General features: G+C 42.1%; 1 protein-coding gene across 2 annotated transcripts in view; it reads left to right on the top strand.

Annotated features, from left to right (window-relative positions):
• Window positions 1–13,396, top strand: part of LOC143299429 (nischarin-like) — a 46,807-nt gene that overhangs the window by 22,636 nt on the left and 10,775 nt on the right. The window contains exons 11-15 of one of the 2 annotated variants that reach the window (XM_076612623.1): window positions 1,039–1,097; window positions 3,648–3,776; window positions 6,787–6,897; window positions 9,789–9,936; window positions 12,529–12,695. In XM_076612623.1, the coding sequence (XP_076468738.1) occupies window positions 1,039–1,097; window positions 3,648–3,776; window positions 6,787–6,897; window positions 9,789–9,936; window positions 12,529–12,695 (614 nt within the window). Of the gene's footprint in view, window positions 1–1,038; window positions 1,098–3,647; window positions 3,777–6,786; window positions 6,898–8,571; window positions 8,606–9,788; window positions 9,937–12,528; window positions 12,696–13,396 lie in introns of both variants that reach the window. The other variant, XM_076612624.1, reaches the window with a different exon arrangement.

Here is a 13,396-nt window from a genome sequence, read left to right as displayed (position 1 = left end):
TGAGTGAAGTGTTTTGATACAGTGGCTGTTTGGTCTGAAGACATTTAGTTAATCGAAGAGAGCATTGAGTGAAGTGTTTTGATACAGTGGCTGTTTGGTCTGAAGACAGTTAATGAAAGAGAGCATTGAGTGAAGTGTTTTGATACAGTGGCTGTTTGGTCTGAAGAGAGTTAATCGAAGAGAGCATTGAGTGAAGTGTTTTGATACAGTGGCTGTTTGGTCTGAAGAGAGTTAATCGAAGAGAGCATTGAGTGAAGTGTTTTGATACAGCGGCTGCTTGGTCTGAAGACAGTTAATCGAAGAGAGCATTGAGTGAAGTGTTTTGATACAGTGGCTGTTTGGTCTGAAGAGAGTTAATCGAAGAGAGCATTGAGTGAAGTGTTTTGATACAGTGGCTGCTTGGTCTGAAGACAGTTAGTTAATCGAAGAGAGCATTGAGTGAAGTGTTTTGATACAGCAGCTGCTTGGTCTGAAGAGAGTTAATCGAAGAGAGCATTGAGTGAAGTGTTTTGATACAGCGGCTGCTTGGTCTGAAGAGAGTTAATCGAAGAGAGCATTGAGTGAAGTGTTTTGATACAGTGGCTGTTTGGTCTGAAGACAGTTAATGAAAGAGAGCATTGAGTGAAGTGTTTTGATACAGTGGCTGTTTGGTCTGAAGACAGTTAATGAAAGAGAGCATTGATTGAGTGAAGTGTTTTGATACAGCAGCTGCTTGGTCTGAAGACAGTTAGTTAATCGAAGAGAGCATTGAGTGAAGTGTTTTGATACAGCAGCTGCTTGGTCTGAAGACAGTTAGTTAATCAAAGAGAGCATTGAGTGAAGTGTTTTGATACAGTGGCTGTTTGGTCTGAAGACAGTTAATCGAAGAGAGCATTGAGTGAAGTGTTTCGATACAGTGGTTGTTTGGTCTGAAGAGAGTTAATCAAAGAGAGCACTGAGTGAAGTGTTTTGATACAGTGGTTGCTTGGTCTGAAGAGAGTTAACCGAAGAGAGCGTTGTGTGAACTGTTTTGACACAGTGGCTGTTATGTATGTGCAGGATTTGCCAAGCTGTTCTCTTTGGAAATGCTGGACGTCAGTGACAACAGAATTTCCAAGGTATGTTATTTATAAGTTAATTTATCCCTTCGTTCATTCCTGGTTCTTTCATACATGATTAAGTAATGCATTCATTTGTTAATTCATCCCATTATTCTGTTGATTGTTCATTTATGATACTGATGATTGTTCACTTATGATATTCATTCTTTTGTCTGTCTGTCCCTTTATTCATTGCTTCATACAGTCATTGTTCTTTCATTTCTGATTTATTCATTCATTTGTTTTTCTTTCATTTATTGTTCATTTTTGCGTTTACAATTCATTCATTCGTTCATTCACTCGTTCATTCATTCATTCATTGTTCTTTCAAGTAGGATTCATCTATTCTGCAGAAAATCCAGAATCACGTCATTAAAGCAAGTGTGTTAGAATAAAATGGAAAAAAAAAAATCAAGAGATGATTGAAATTATGCAGAGTAGTATTAGGACAGGGGTTACTGGATCAGTTTGACGTTTGACCTTTTCTACTTGCAGAGATCCTATGGTGAACCACTGGTCTCATTGAATGCACTGGCTAACATGTACTGTTAACAGCTCATAAAATGTTTGAAAAATCAGTGATAGAGCCCCAAGTGACTGTATTTAGTGGATATAAGTGATAGCTGTGGTTTATGTTGTAAAAATGGATAATCACTTGCAAGAAAGCTTCTATGGTTGAGTGGTGCTCATTATATGGGTTGCATACACCATTAAAAAAAAAAATCAGAATAGTTTCACCATGCCTCCAGGAAGAAAACAGTGTGAATTCCCAGGTGGTCCTTATTTGTGAAGTCTCTATGTTCAGAATCCTTTAATATATGATTCATCCATTCATTCGATGAATGGCTCTTCAGCCATATGTTCCTCCCTGTTCATTGCGATCTTCTGCTGATTTACATATTCTCTATGGAAGTCAAGGCATTGGCATGCATTGTGGCATCTGTGTGTGTGTGTGTGTGTGGTTTGTCACTGACATATTTGATTTGTCTTGTTTGTCAGTCTTGATTGTAGTGGCCTGTAGTGTTAATTTTTGTGACCATTTTTCCTCATTTTGCTGTCAGTTGATGACACTCTGGGCCAATTTGCAAAAAAGGTAGAGTGCACCATATAATTACGCCCATGATTACTATTGCCATTATTGTTATTGTTACTATTGTTTTTATTTGCATTATTTATCAATATCATCAGTAGTAGCAGTAGAATTCGTGGTCTTAGTCATTTGTGAAGGACTATGACTCTGAAATTAGGAGGCAAGATTGCATTGGGTCTTAATGCTGCAGCCTTGGGGGGCTAGTCAGCCTTCGGGAACCATTTCAACACCAACTTTCTTAAAACCCTCTTGGCCGAGAGAGTTGGGATGTAACCTGGGCAAGACACTCTCCTCTGTAATCAAATTCTAGCCCAGATAGTCAGGACAGTAGATGCCTCCTCCTCTGCTGTTCTGGTGGTCACCGTTGGACAGGACTGACTATCAAATACATACAGTGTGGGTGGTGTTAAAGAGTGGTCATAGTTGGGCAGGACTGACTGTCAAACAAATACAGTGTAGGTGGTGTTGAAGAGTGGTTATAGTTGGCAACGACTGACTATCAAATACATACAGTGTGGGTGGTGTTAAAGTGTGGTCATCATTGGGCAGTATTGACTATCAAATACATATAGTGTGGGTGGTGTTAAAGAGTGGTCATAGTTAGGCAGAACTGTCAAATACATACAGTGTGGGTGGTGTTAAAGACTGGTCATCATTGGGCAGGATTGACTATCAAATACATATAGTGTGGGTGGTGTTAAAGAGTGGTCATAGTTAGGCAGAACTGTCAAATACATACAGTGTGGGTGGTGTTAAAGAGTGGTTATAGTTGGGCAGGACTGACTATCAAATACATACAGTGTGGGTGGTGTTAAAGTGTGGTCATCATTGGGCAGGACTGACTATCGAATACATACAGTGTGGGTGGTGTTAAAGTGTGGTCATCATTGGGCAGGACTGACTATCAAATACATATAGTGTGGGTGGTGTTAAAGAGTGGTCATAGTTAGGCAGAACTGTCAAATACATACAGTGTGGGTGGTGTTAAAGAGTGGTCATAGTTGGGCAGGACTAACTATCAAATAAATACAGTGTGGGTGGTGTTAAAGAGTGGTCATAGTTGGGCAGAACTGTCAAATACATACAGTGTGGGTGGTGTTAAAGAGTGGTTATAGTTGGGCAGGACTGACTATCAAATACATACAGTGTGGGTGGTGTTGAAGAGTGGTCATTGTTGGGCATGACTGACTATCAAATACATACAGTGTGGGTGGTGTTAAAGTGTGGTCATCATTGGGCAGGACTGACTATCAAATACATACAGTGTGGGTGGTGTTAAAGAGTGGTTATAGTTGGGCAGGACTGACTATCAAATACGTACAGTGTGGGTGGTGTTAAAGTGTGGTCATAGTTGGGCAGGACTGACTATCAAATACGTACAGTGTGGGTGGTGTTAAAGAGTGGTCATTGTTGGGCACGACTGACTATCAAATACATACAGTGTGGGTGGTGTTAAAGTGTGAGTGGTGGGTGTGCAGGTGGAGGAGGTGGGACCAGTGTGTCGTCTCCCCTGTGTGGAGAAGCTCCAGCTGAGTGGGAACCCTGTCACCAACACTGTGGACTATCGCACCAAGGTCCTCACCATGTTCGGCGAACGTGTGGACGAGGTAAACTACCAAGTCTTGTAACTCACTTTGTACTGCCAGTTACCTACCCTGACTTTCCCTTCAGATGACCCATTTGTATGGGTAAGAAATAAAATGACCAAAAACCTAATGTTAGAATTTATGAACTGAAAACTCCCAAACCGATCAGTAACATAATGAGTTAGTTGGGGACAATATATAAAAGTTCCTCCCTTCTTACACTATCATACAGTGACTGAGATGATGAAAGTATCCATATCTTTTGTTCGAAATTTGTATATGCTGATGAATTGTAAATGAATACAAGAAAACACAAACAGTTTAAAACAGTTTAAATTCAGAATGTTAAATTAACCACAATAGGGCCATTTGTCTAATTCTGTTGTCTGCCTTGTGACTTAGACGAAACTGAGTCAGAAGTCACTGTTGACACACACTGTTCACGTGAACCAGTCACCGTAAAAATAACTGTCCTATTTGCGAGCACGGCAACACACACTGCATTTATTGGTCACAGTGGACAGTGGAAAGGTCAGTTGAGATATTCTTAGCACTTAATGTCACTATGGAAATTAGGTGCCACTCCAGAAATTCAAAACTATCAAAGGCCCCGATCGGAGCCCTTTGTCTGAAATCGTTGTGAACAGTAGGACCCGATAGGGGCCTTTCTACCGGAGTGAGTTAACCCTCTGCCCCCAGAATCGCCCCATATGGCCTACTGGAAGTGCCCTATTCAATCCCTGAACCGCTCCGCATGACTCGCTTTACACAGTGTTCATTTACCTCTACTTTCACTTTTAGCAGTCCCATAATGCATCGAAAGTGGAAGTACATTTGTTACTTCCTTCCACTGCTGTCATTTTGAAATTTGAAGCAAGTGGATTGGTTTTGAAGTTTCTGAGGTATGAATTTTTTAAAGTTGATTATTTTTGTTGTTGACAAAAATGGCTGAGAATGATTGATTGGACATGCCTTCAATCATTGGAACTGTTATTATGAGGTATCTTTATTCGTAGCTCAGTATTTAGAGACTGAAAAAAACGAGCACAAACACACAACCGATCACTCCGTGAGAATCGTAATCTTTGATGCACACGCTGCTTGAGACTTTTTCTGGAACATGTTAGATTTTCTTGGTTTTTTTAATCATTCATTACAGTTAAAGTGTTCCATTTTACTTGTATGTAAAACTATGATGTTTTCTGTACACCATGAGCTGTCTTCTGCATCAAAATAAATAAAGCCTTATTTTATATGATTTTTGCTTGTTTGCAGTGTATGTATGAGTTCAGTGGGGAGTTACTTCCCTTCATACAAGATTTGGAAGTTCCTTTGGGATTTTTCTGCCAGGGGGCGGAGGGTTAAAAAAAAACCAACAACCAACCATCAAACAGACAGACAGAAAGAAGACATGATGATGGTGGCCGAAGACTTCAGTGAGAGAGGACATGACATTACTGACATGCGTTGTCCAACCATCAAACAGATCCTCAAACCAAGCAGGAAGAGATGTGAGAACCTCTGGTGCCACAAATACAGACCAACTGTCCTGACGGACTTTGTATTTGACTAAAATATGGAATGGGCCTTGATGTCTCATCGTCTTTTCAGTGCTGACCTGAGTGTGTCGAGCTCACACTGGGTGTGCAACACAGTCAGACAGACATACAAACCATGTGGAGTGATGGCCTAGAGGTAACGCATCGGCCCAGGAAGCAAGAGAATCTGAGCACGCTGGTTCAAATCACGGCTCAGCTGCTGCTATTTTCTCCCCCTCAACTAGAGGTCAAACTGAGGTCCCGTGTGCAGCATGCACTCAGTGCACGTAAAAGAACCCATGGCAACAAAAGGGTTGTTCCTGGCAAAATTCTGTAGAAAAATCCACTTCGATAGGAAAAACAAATAAAACTGCACGCAGGAAAAATACAAAAAAATGGGTGGTGCTGTAGTGTAGCGACACACTCTCCCTGGGGAGAGCAGCCCAAATTTCACACAGAAAATCTGTTGTGATAAAAAGAAATGCAAATACAAATACAAACAGACATATTGTCAAAAGCACGGATAAAAAGAGCAGTATGATAGTCAGTCGTGTCCGACTGTGACCATCAGAACAGCAGAGGAGGCAACTGCTGTCCCGATTATCTGGGCTAGAATTTGATTATAGTGGAGAGTCTTGCCCAGGTTACATCCCCACTCTCTCAGCCAGGAGGGTTTTTGGGATGGTTCCCAAAGGCCAGCTCGCCCACAACACTGCAGCACTAAGAGCCAGTGCAATCTTGCCTCCTAGTTTGAGAGTCATCGTCCTTCACAAAAGACTAAGCTGTAAATGACTAACCATTGCAGTGGAGAAACCATTGATCATACAGCTCTCACTTTGCTGTTGGCCCAGCTGTAAACTTATGTCAGTATATGTCACAAAAATATAGTTCACATCATATTTTACATTACATCATTCATAAATGAAAAATGTCAATTCTGCACAGGAATTAAGATATTTTTCCTTCTTTTTTTCCTTTCCATTTTCACTTTTTTTGTTTTCTTGTGTGTGAGTTTCTTGTTCAAACACAAAAATTTCTGTTGCGCTTTGTACCCCACGTGCTGATTCATCTGTAACACCTAGTTGCTTCCCTTGGACTGAGTGTGGATTTTTCAATGCAATGCAATACAAAACAGTATGATGCAATACAATTCAGTTCAGGACAATACAGTACTGCACAATACGATTATCATATTGTTATCCTTGTCACTATTATTATTAATATTATTATTATTATCTTTGTCACTGTTATCATTATTATCATTGTCACTATTATTATCATCATCATTGTCACTACTATTATCATCATCATTATTGTCACTATTATTATAATCATCATTGCCACGAGTATCATTTTTATCATTGCCACTATTAGTATTAGTATTATTATTGTTGTTGTTGTTGTTATTGTCACTATTATTGTTATCGTCATTGTCACTGTTATTATCATTATCATCATCATTGTTACTGTTACCACACTGCTGGTGATGCCAGGTGTACCTGGATAACCAGAAAGCCAGTCAGTCAGAGAAGGACACAGTAGCAGTACGACTGGCACTACAGAAAGCCAGAGAAGCCAGACCTCCACAGGCCGCACCACGCAAGGTCAGTACACCAGTTTTCTTTCCCCACTTTCTTTACACCACCAACAAACAAACAAAAAACAAACAAACAAAAAAACCACCCTAAACACTGCAGACTTGCAGAATGGACAGGAAAAACAGTGACAGAGACCCAGGCTTTGACACACAACTAAAAGACGTGGAGGAATCTGTTGAACAGTTCTGTGCAGTGCCCCATTGACTCTTCACAGAGTTGAAGGAGAAAAAGTTCTTGCAAAAAGCAAGGCTAATTAATTTTCATATGCCCCCTGGGGGCATTGAAACATCACACACGTGCATCTTTGTCGGCACATTTGACAAACAAAAAGAGAGATGTCAAGAGCTACAGGCCTTACCTCCACAAACAGTGCCATCACCAAACCAAGGAAACAAACATGAGAAACATCAAGGGGTCAAGTTTGATGTGAGCCATCGCCTTTTCCATATCATGTATGTGTACATGTGTGTGTGTGTGTGTGTGTGTGTGTGTGTGAATGCTTGTACCTATGCACCTGTGTATGTGTGTATGTGCACGTGTGTGCATTCATGTGGGAGTGTGTGTGTTTAAGAGAGAGAAGTTGTTTTTTTTTGTCATCAGTGATCAAATTTTGTTGTGCGCCGACATTCTCTTGCAAGCACCATCTCTCAGACTGACAGCCTGGTACAGATTTGCTTCATGTTTGTTGGATGCTAACAAAGAGCCGCCAGGGCAGAATCGCATTAAGCGTTGGACATATGATCCAGTGTTCACCAGTGATCACAGTTCAGTGCCCTGTTTTGCAGGGTGCTGTGTCCTAGGGAACGGCACTTTACTCCAGTTTTCCTCCCTTCACCCAGGTGTGAACGGGTACCGGACTTCTCTCTGGAGAAGGTTGATATTAACTCACTCCGGACGAATAGTTCTCTCCCTTGCTTTTCCCAACAGACGACCCTTTTGTTAGGGTTAGGAAAAAAATCACAAAAAATACAAAACATTAAGTAACTGAATGAAACTCACGGTACTTCACCCACTGACCCCTCTCCTCACGTCGTGTGAACGCCCACCCCCCTCCCTCTTCACTGCTTTCAGAAGCTGAATCATAATCAGTACTTACTTGCCAGTAGCTTTCTTCACTGCAGATACTTATTCAACATCTTCATCATCTTTGTCGATGTTGAAACTTTCAGTTGGAAGCATTTCGATCACTTCAGCAGCGGCAAAAGCCGCCGTCGTGGTCTAGTTTGCTCAGAAATTTCCACTTGTATTGCCTGCAACACCATTTTCTATACGTATGCAGATTAACTTGTTGTTTGGGGTCCCTGAACTCACTGGCTCGCTTTGGAGTGTGTTGTTACGGAATCTCATGAAGAAACTTTCCATACAACCCTTGACACATTCGCAACACCCGGTGTAGCTGCGTTTGTTACGCTACCCCATGAGGAAAACGTGAAAAATTCTTAAATGTCGAAACCGCTATAGCGTTCCTTCGTCTGGAACACTACCTTACGTCACAAACGCTGTAGCGTTCTATTGTCCGGAGTGAGTTAAAATGGTTGAAGGAGAAGATTGGGCTTCGCCTTCTATGCCTTTCCCGAGACACAGTGGATATCATATGAATCCACTGCCCAGGTGGCCGTAAAAGGTGATGGGACTTTAACCGTTAACCTTATTCATGAACCTTTTTTAATGCCTCTTCAGCATTCATCCATCCTCAGTCTCTGTGATCTTGGTTGTGAGTACTTGTGTTTCTGTTTTGTATTCTCCTCGTTTTTGGAAAACATTCTCCTTGTTTTGTATTCTCCTTGCCACTCCAACTTGCTTCTCCTCTGCTTCTCCTTCAGTGTCCCTTCCCTCCCCCCACCCCCCTCACGCTTTTCTTCACAGGAAAATTCAAGGTTTTTATGGGTTGTTTTCATGTGTGTGGATGGGTGTGTCAACATGTGTAACAAATGATAATGATAAAGCATTTATATTGCGCTGAATGTTGTGCCTCAGAGACAAAGCACAGTACTTGCACGCCAGTCATCAGTACTTACATGCCAGTCATTCACACACACGCATCGCTCTGATTGTGATGGATGAGAGACTGTATAAATTCATGTTGACAGAGTGCTGAGACAGTGTAGAATGGAAAGAGAGAGTTTGATGCATGGTGGAGCATGTGTGTATGTGCTGTACCGTTTTAGGCAGGAAGAATGCTATCGTCTGCATGTGTGTGTGTGTGTGTGTGTGTGTGGAGGGGATGGGGGGTAGAGGGGAAGGAATCTAGGGGTGTGCATGCATTGTATGTGTGTGTGTGTGTGTGTGTGTGTGTGTGTGTGTGTGTGTGTGTGTGATTGTGAGCATGCATGTCTGTATTTGCTTTACAGACATGTTCTTATATGTGAGTTTACAAATGTGTATTTCAGCACGCATGAACTTGAATGTGTGTTTGTGTGTGTGTTTGTGTGTGTGTTTGTATGTGTGTGCTGTTTTGTGATTATGTGTGTATGTGTGTGTGTGTTCATGTCCATACTTGCTAAACATGCATGTGGTTATATGCAAGTTTTCAAGTGTGTATTTGAGCATGCAATAATGTGTGTGTTTGTGTGTGTGTGTGTGAGTGTGCGTGTGTGTGTGTGTGTAAGTGTGAGTGTGTGTGTGTGTGTGTGTGTGTGTGTGTGTGTGTGTGAAATAGGGGCTGCTATCCCCAGGGAGAGCATGTCACCACAATGCAGCACATCTATATTTTTCTTTCCCTTTTTATTTTCATTTATTTATTGTTTTTCTATTCATTTACTTCCTTTTTTGTGTGTGCAGCAGTCTATGTTTGACGAGCACTTCCGTATAAACTTTCACCCTGCATCCCCGACCTTACCACTGCACCACCCCCACACATGCACCCTGTCCTTCCCATTGTTCCCTTTTGCTTTCAGAACTCCTCCACTGCCAGTCTCACTGAGGCCGGTGGCGGTGGGGAGGGTGGTGAGGAGGGGGAGACCCCCCCACCACCTTCCAGGCTTGCCCCTCATCACGACCCCCTCCTGCCCTGCACTGCCACTGCTGTGGAAAGCAGCAGTTCAGGTAATCATGTAGGTGTTGTGTATGTACTCATCTTGCTCAGGTAAATTCATGTAGGTGTTGTGTATGTACTCACCTTGCTCAGGTAATCATGTAGGTGTTGTGTATGTACTCACCATGCTCAGGTAATCAAGCAGGTGTTGTGTATGTACTCACCATGCTCAGGTAATCAAGCGGGTGTTGTGTATGTACTCACCTTGCTCAGGTAATCAAGCAGGTGTTGTGTATGTACTCACCATGCTCAGGTAATCAAGCAGGTGTTGTGTATGTACTCACCTTGCTCAGGTAATCAAGCAGGTGTTGTGTATGTACTCACCTTGCTCAGGTAATCAAGCAGGTGTTGTGTATGTACTCACCATGCTCAGGTAATCAAGCAGGTGTTGTGTATGTACTCACCTTGCTCAGGTAATCATGTAGGTGTTGTGTATGTATGTAATTGCTCACCTTCCACTGGTTGCAGGCTATTGCCTTCTTGCTTTCTGCATCAGTTGCACTGCTGCTGTTTGTGTTGCTTTTTTCCCACCCCTGTTTTCTGTGGATAGAACTTTATATACTAAGGGAAGCTACTAGCCACAGCAGCTTTCGATTTCTCTGCTTGGGTGGAGTAGACCCTTGCTGCAGTCTGGGTCATGGCAAGTGTGTTGGATACAACAGGATTTTAGAGGAGATTTGGGGGGGGGGGGAGGGGTTGAGGGGGGGGGAGGGGATTCCTTCTATTCTGGTAGAACATGGCATAACAGAAAAAAGCTTTTCAAATGTATCAAGAGTGTGTATGGTGTTAAAAACAGGAATATGTGTGTTTCTGATTATATCAGTTGTACAAGGGGAATGACTGAACAGAGAGAAGTTAGCACTCCAACTTTTTTTTTTCTTCTCTCTGTTCATAAATGAACTGGTGTTAGAAGTAATAGACACAATATGTTACATTGTTAATTTGTTGTTTTCCATTTGCAGTGGATTTATGTCCTGTAAAATGGTTGTTTGAAGCAGATTTTCTCTCTGTGTGTGTTTTTGCATGTGTGTGTGTGTGTGTGTGTGTGTGTGTGTGTATGAAAGAAGTACGTATATGAATAAAATATAAGAAGTTGAATAGCTTTCTCTTGCTGTGTGAGAGAGAGAGAGAGAGAGAGAGGGGGGGGGGCTCTTGCTTTATGTGTGTGTGTGAGAGAGAGAGAGAGAGAGGGGGGGTAGGGGAGGTGTGAGTGGGTGTGGGTGTGTGTGCTTATTTTATATGTAAAGCTCTTGACATAAGGAAGCAAATTTGTGATTCTTTCTGTATAAGCATTGTTCACTTAATTTGTAAAGAGCCAAGGCCTATATTTTTAAACCATCTGTGTCTGTGCCTGTGTCTTTGTCTGTCTGTCTCTCTCTCTCTCTCTCTCTTTCTATAACCTTTTACTCTCTCTTTCTCCCTCTCTATTTCTCTATTCTAGAACCTCTTCACACACGCTCTCTCTCTCTCTCTCTCTCTCTCTCTCTCTCTCTCTCTCTCTCTCTCTGTCATTCACTTTTACGTTTGGTACACATTTAGTCATGTATCAGTGATTTCATAGCATTTATTTGGAGTTGATACAAAGATTTTTTTTCTTCTTCTTCTTGTATCTTTTTTGACATTTGTCTTTATGTTTTTCTCTCTCCTCTTTTGAGGGCTAGATGACAAATAGCATTGCATGCTTTCTGTGTTGGTATGTGGAGTGGTGGCCTAGTGGTAATCAAGGAAGCGAGAGAATCTGAGGGATCAAACCTAACATTCTCCAGAATTTTCTCACTCTCCACCAGACCATTGAGTGGTGGTCTGGACGCTAGTCATTCAGATGAGGCAACAAACCAGTATCCCATGTGCAGCATGTATCCACTGCAGAATGAGAGATGTCCGAATTTGAAGTAAAATCAACTCGAATATACATGTGTGTGTGTGTGTGTGTGTTTGCATGCGTGCGTGCGCACATGCCTTACTGAAGCCTGATTGAATGACACAGGAAACAGTTGATGAGCGCCTTAAGGCAGCTGTCAGTCAGCTCTACCCTGACTGTGTTTTTAAAGGGCATAGAGATTGGTCTGTGATCAAAGATTGGTATGATATGAATATCAATGATCAGGATGGTAATAAGAATAATAAGAATTATGATACTATTACTACTACTACTACTACTTTTACTACACTCAGTAAATGAAATTCATTTGTTTATTCATTTATTTACTCATTCTTTGCTTCCCTCCTTTGTCCATTCTTTTGTCTATTCATTCTTTCCTTCCTTCCTTCCTGCCTTAGTCCATTCACTCATTAATTCATTTTTTCTTTCCTTCCTTCATCCATTCACTCATTAATTCATTCTTTCCTTCCTTTGATCCTTCCTCTATTCACTCTTTCATTCATTCATTCTTTCTTTCCTTCCTTCCTCCCTCTATTCACTCTTTCATTCATTCTTTCTTTCCTTCCTTCCTTCCTCTCTCTATTCACTCTTTCATTCTTTCTTTTTTTTCATTCCTTCCTCTGTATACTCTTCCATCTCTTCCATTCTTTCCTTCCTTCCTCTGTTCATTCATTCATTCATTCACTCACCAGTGGATCCATTCCTTCCTTCCTTCCTTCAGATGCAGGTCAGCACCAGAGGGGCAGCCACCAGGCGAGGATGAGCAGCTCCGCCCCCCACGCCCCCTCCCCCTTCACCCGCCCCATGTCACTGCCAGACCTGAAGGCCGCAGCTGGTCGCGGTGCCGGAGGGGGCATCTTTGTGCCCGGCCACCAGTCTCCCAGTCAGGTCAGGCTCTGAGAGTTTGCAGTTTTCACTCATGCGTGTGAAAAAAACATGAGTCTTGTGTAACCAAAGTTCTGTGTAGTTCCTGATGTGTGTGTGTGTGTGTGTGTGTGTGTGTGTGTGTGTGTGTGTGTACATGGTAAACTTTAATGTTGGCATTTTCTCATCTTTTAGTAGTTTATCATCTTTTCACTTTGAGCGATATTAGATTGACGCGCGCAGTAGCCAAGTGGTTAAAATGTTGGAGTTACAGTCTGACGGTCCTGGGTTCGAATCTCGGAGATGCTGCCTGGTGGGTAAAGGGTGGAGATTTTTCTATCTCCTAGGTCAACCTATGTTCAGAAGTGTTAGTGCCTGAACCCCTTTCATGTGTGTACACACGCAAAAAATCAAATATACACGTTTAAAATCCTGCAATCCATGTCCGCATTCGATGGGTTATGGAAACAATAACATCCTCAGCATACACCCTCCCCTCCATGCCCTCCCCCTCCCCAACCCCCAGAAATGTAGTATGACTGCCTACGTGGCTAGGTAAATAAGCAAAATGGTCATACACGTAAACTGTTAATGTCTGTATGACTCATGAGCGTATATGTGTGCTTGACTGAAACCTGATTGAAAGACACAGGAAATGAATGATGAGCGCCCAATACTCTAGCCAGGTAGGCAGCCTGTTGTGCAAGTCACTCCACGTTTGTAAA

This window comes from Babylonia areolata, chromosome 25 (assembly GCF_041734735.1).
Source record: "Babylonia areolata isolate BAREFJ2019XMU chromosome 25, ASM4173473v1, whole genome shotgun sequence".
Taxonomy (NCBI): Eukaryota; Metazoa; Mollusca; class Gastropoda; order Neogastropoda; family Buccinidae; genus Babylonia; species Babylonia areolata.
Note: the sequence above shows the minus strand (reverse complement) of the source record. Positions and strands in the feature narration are given on the sequence as shown.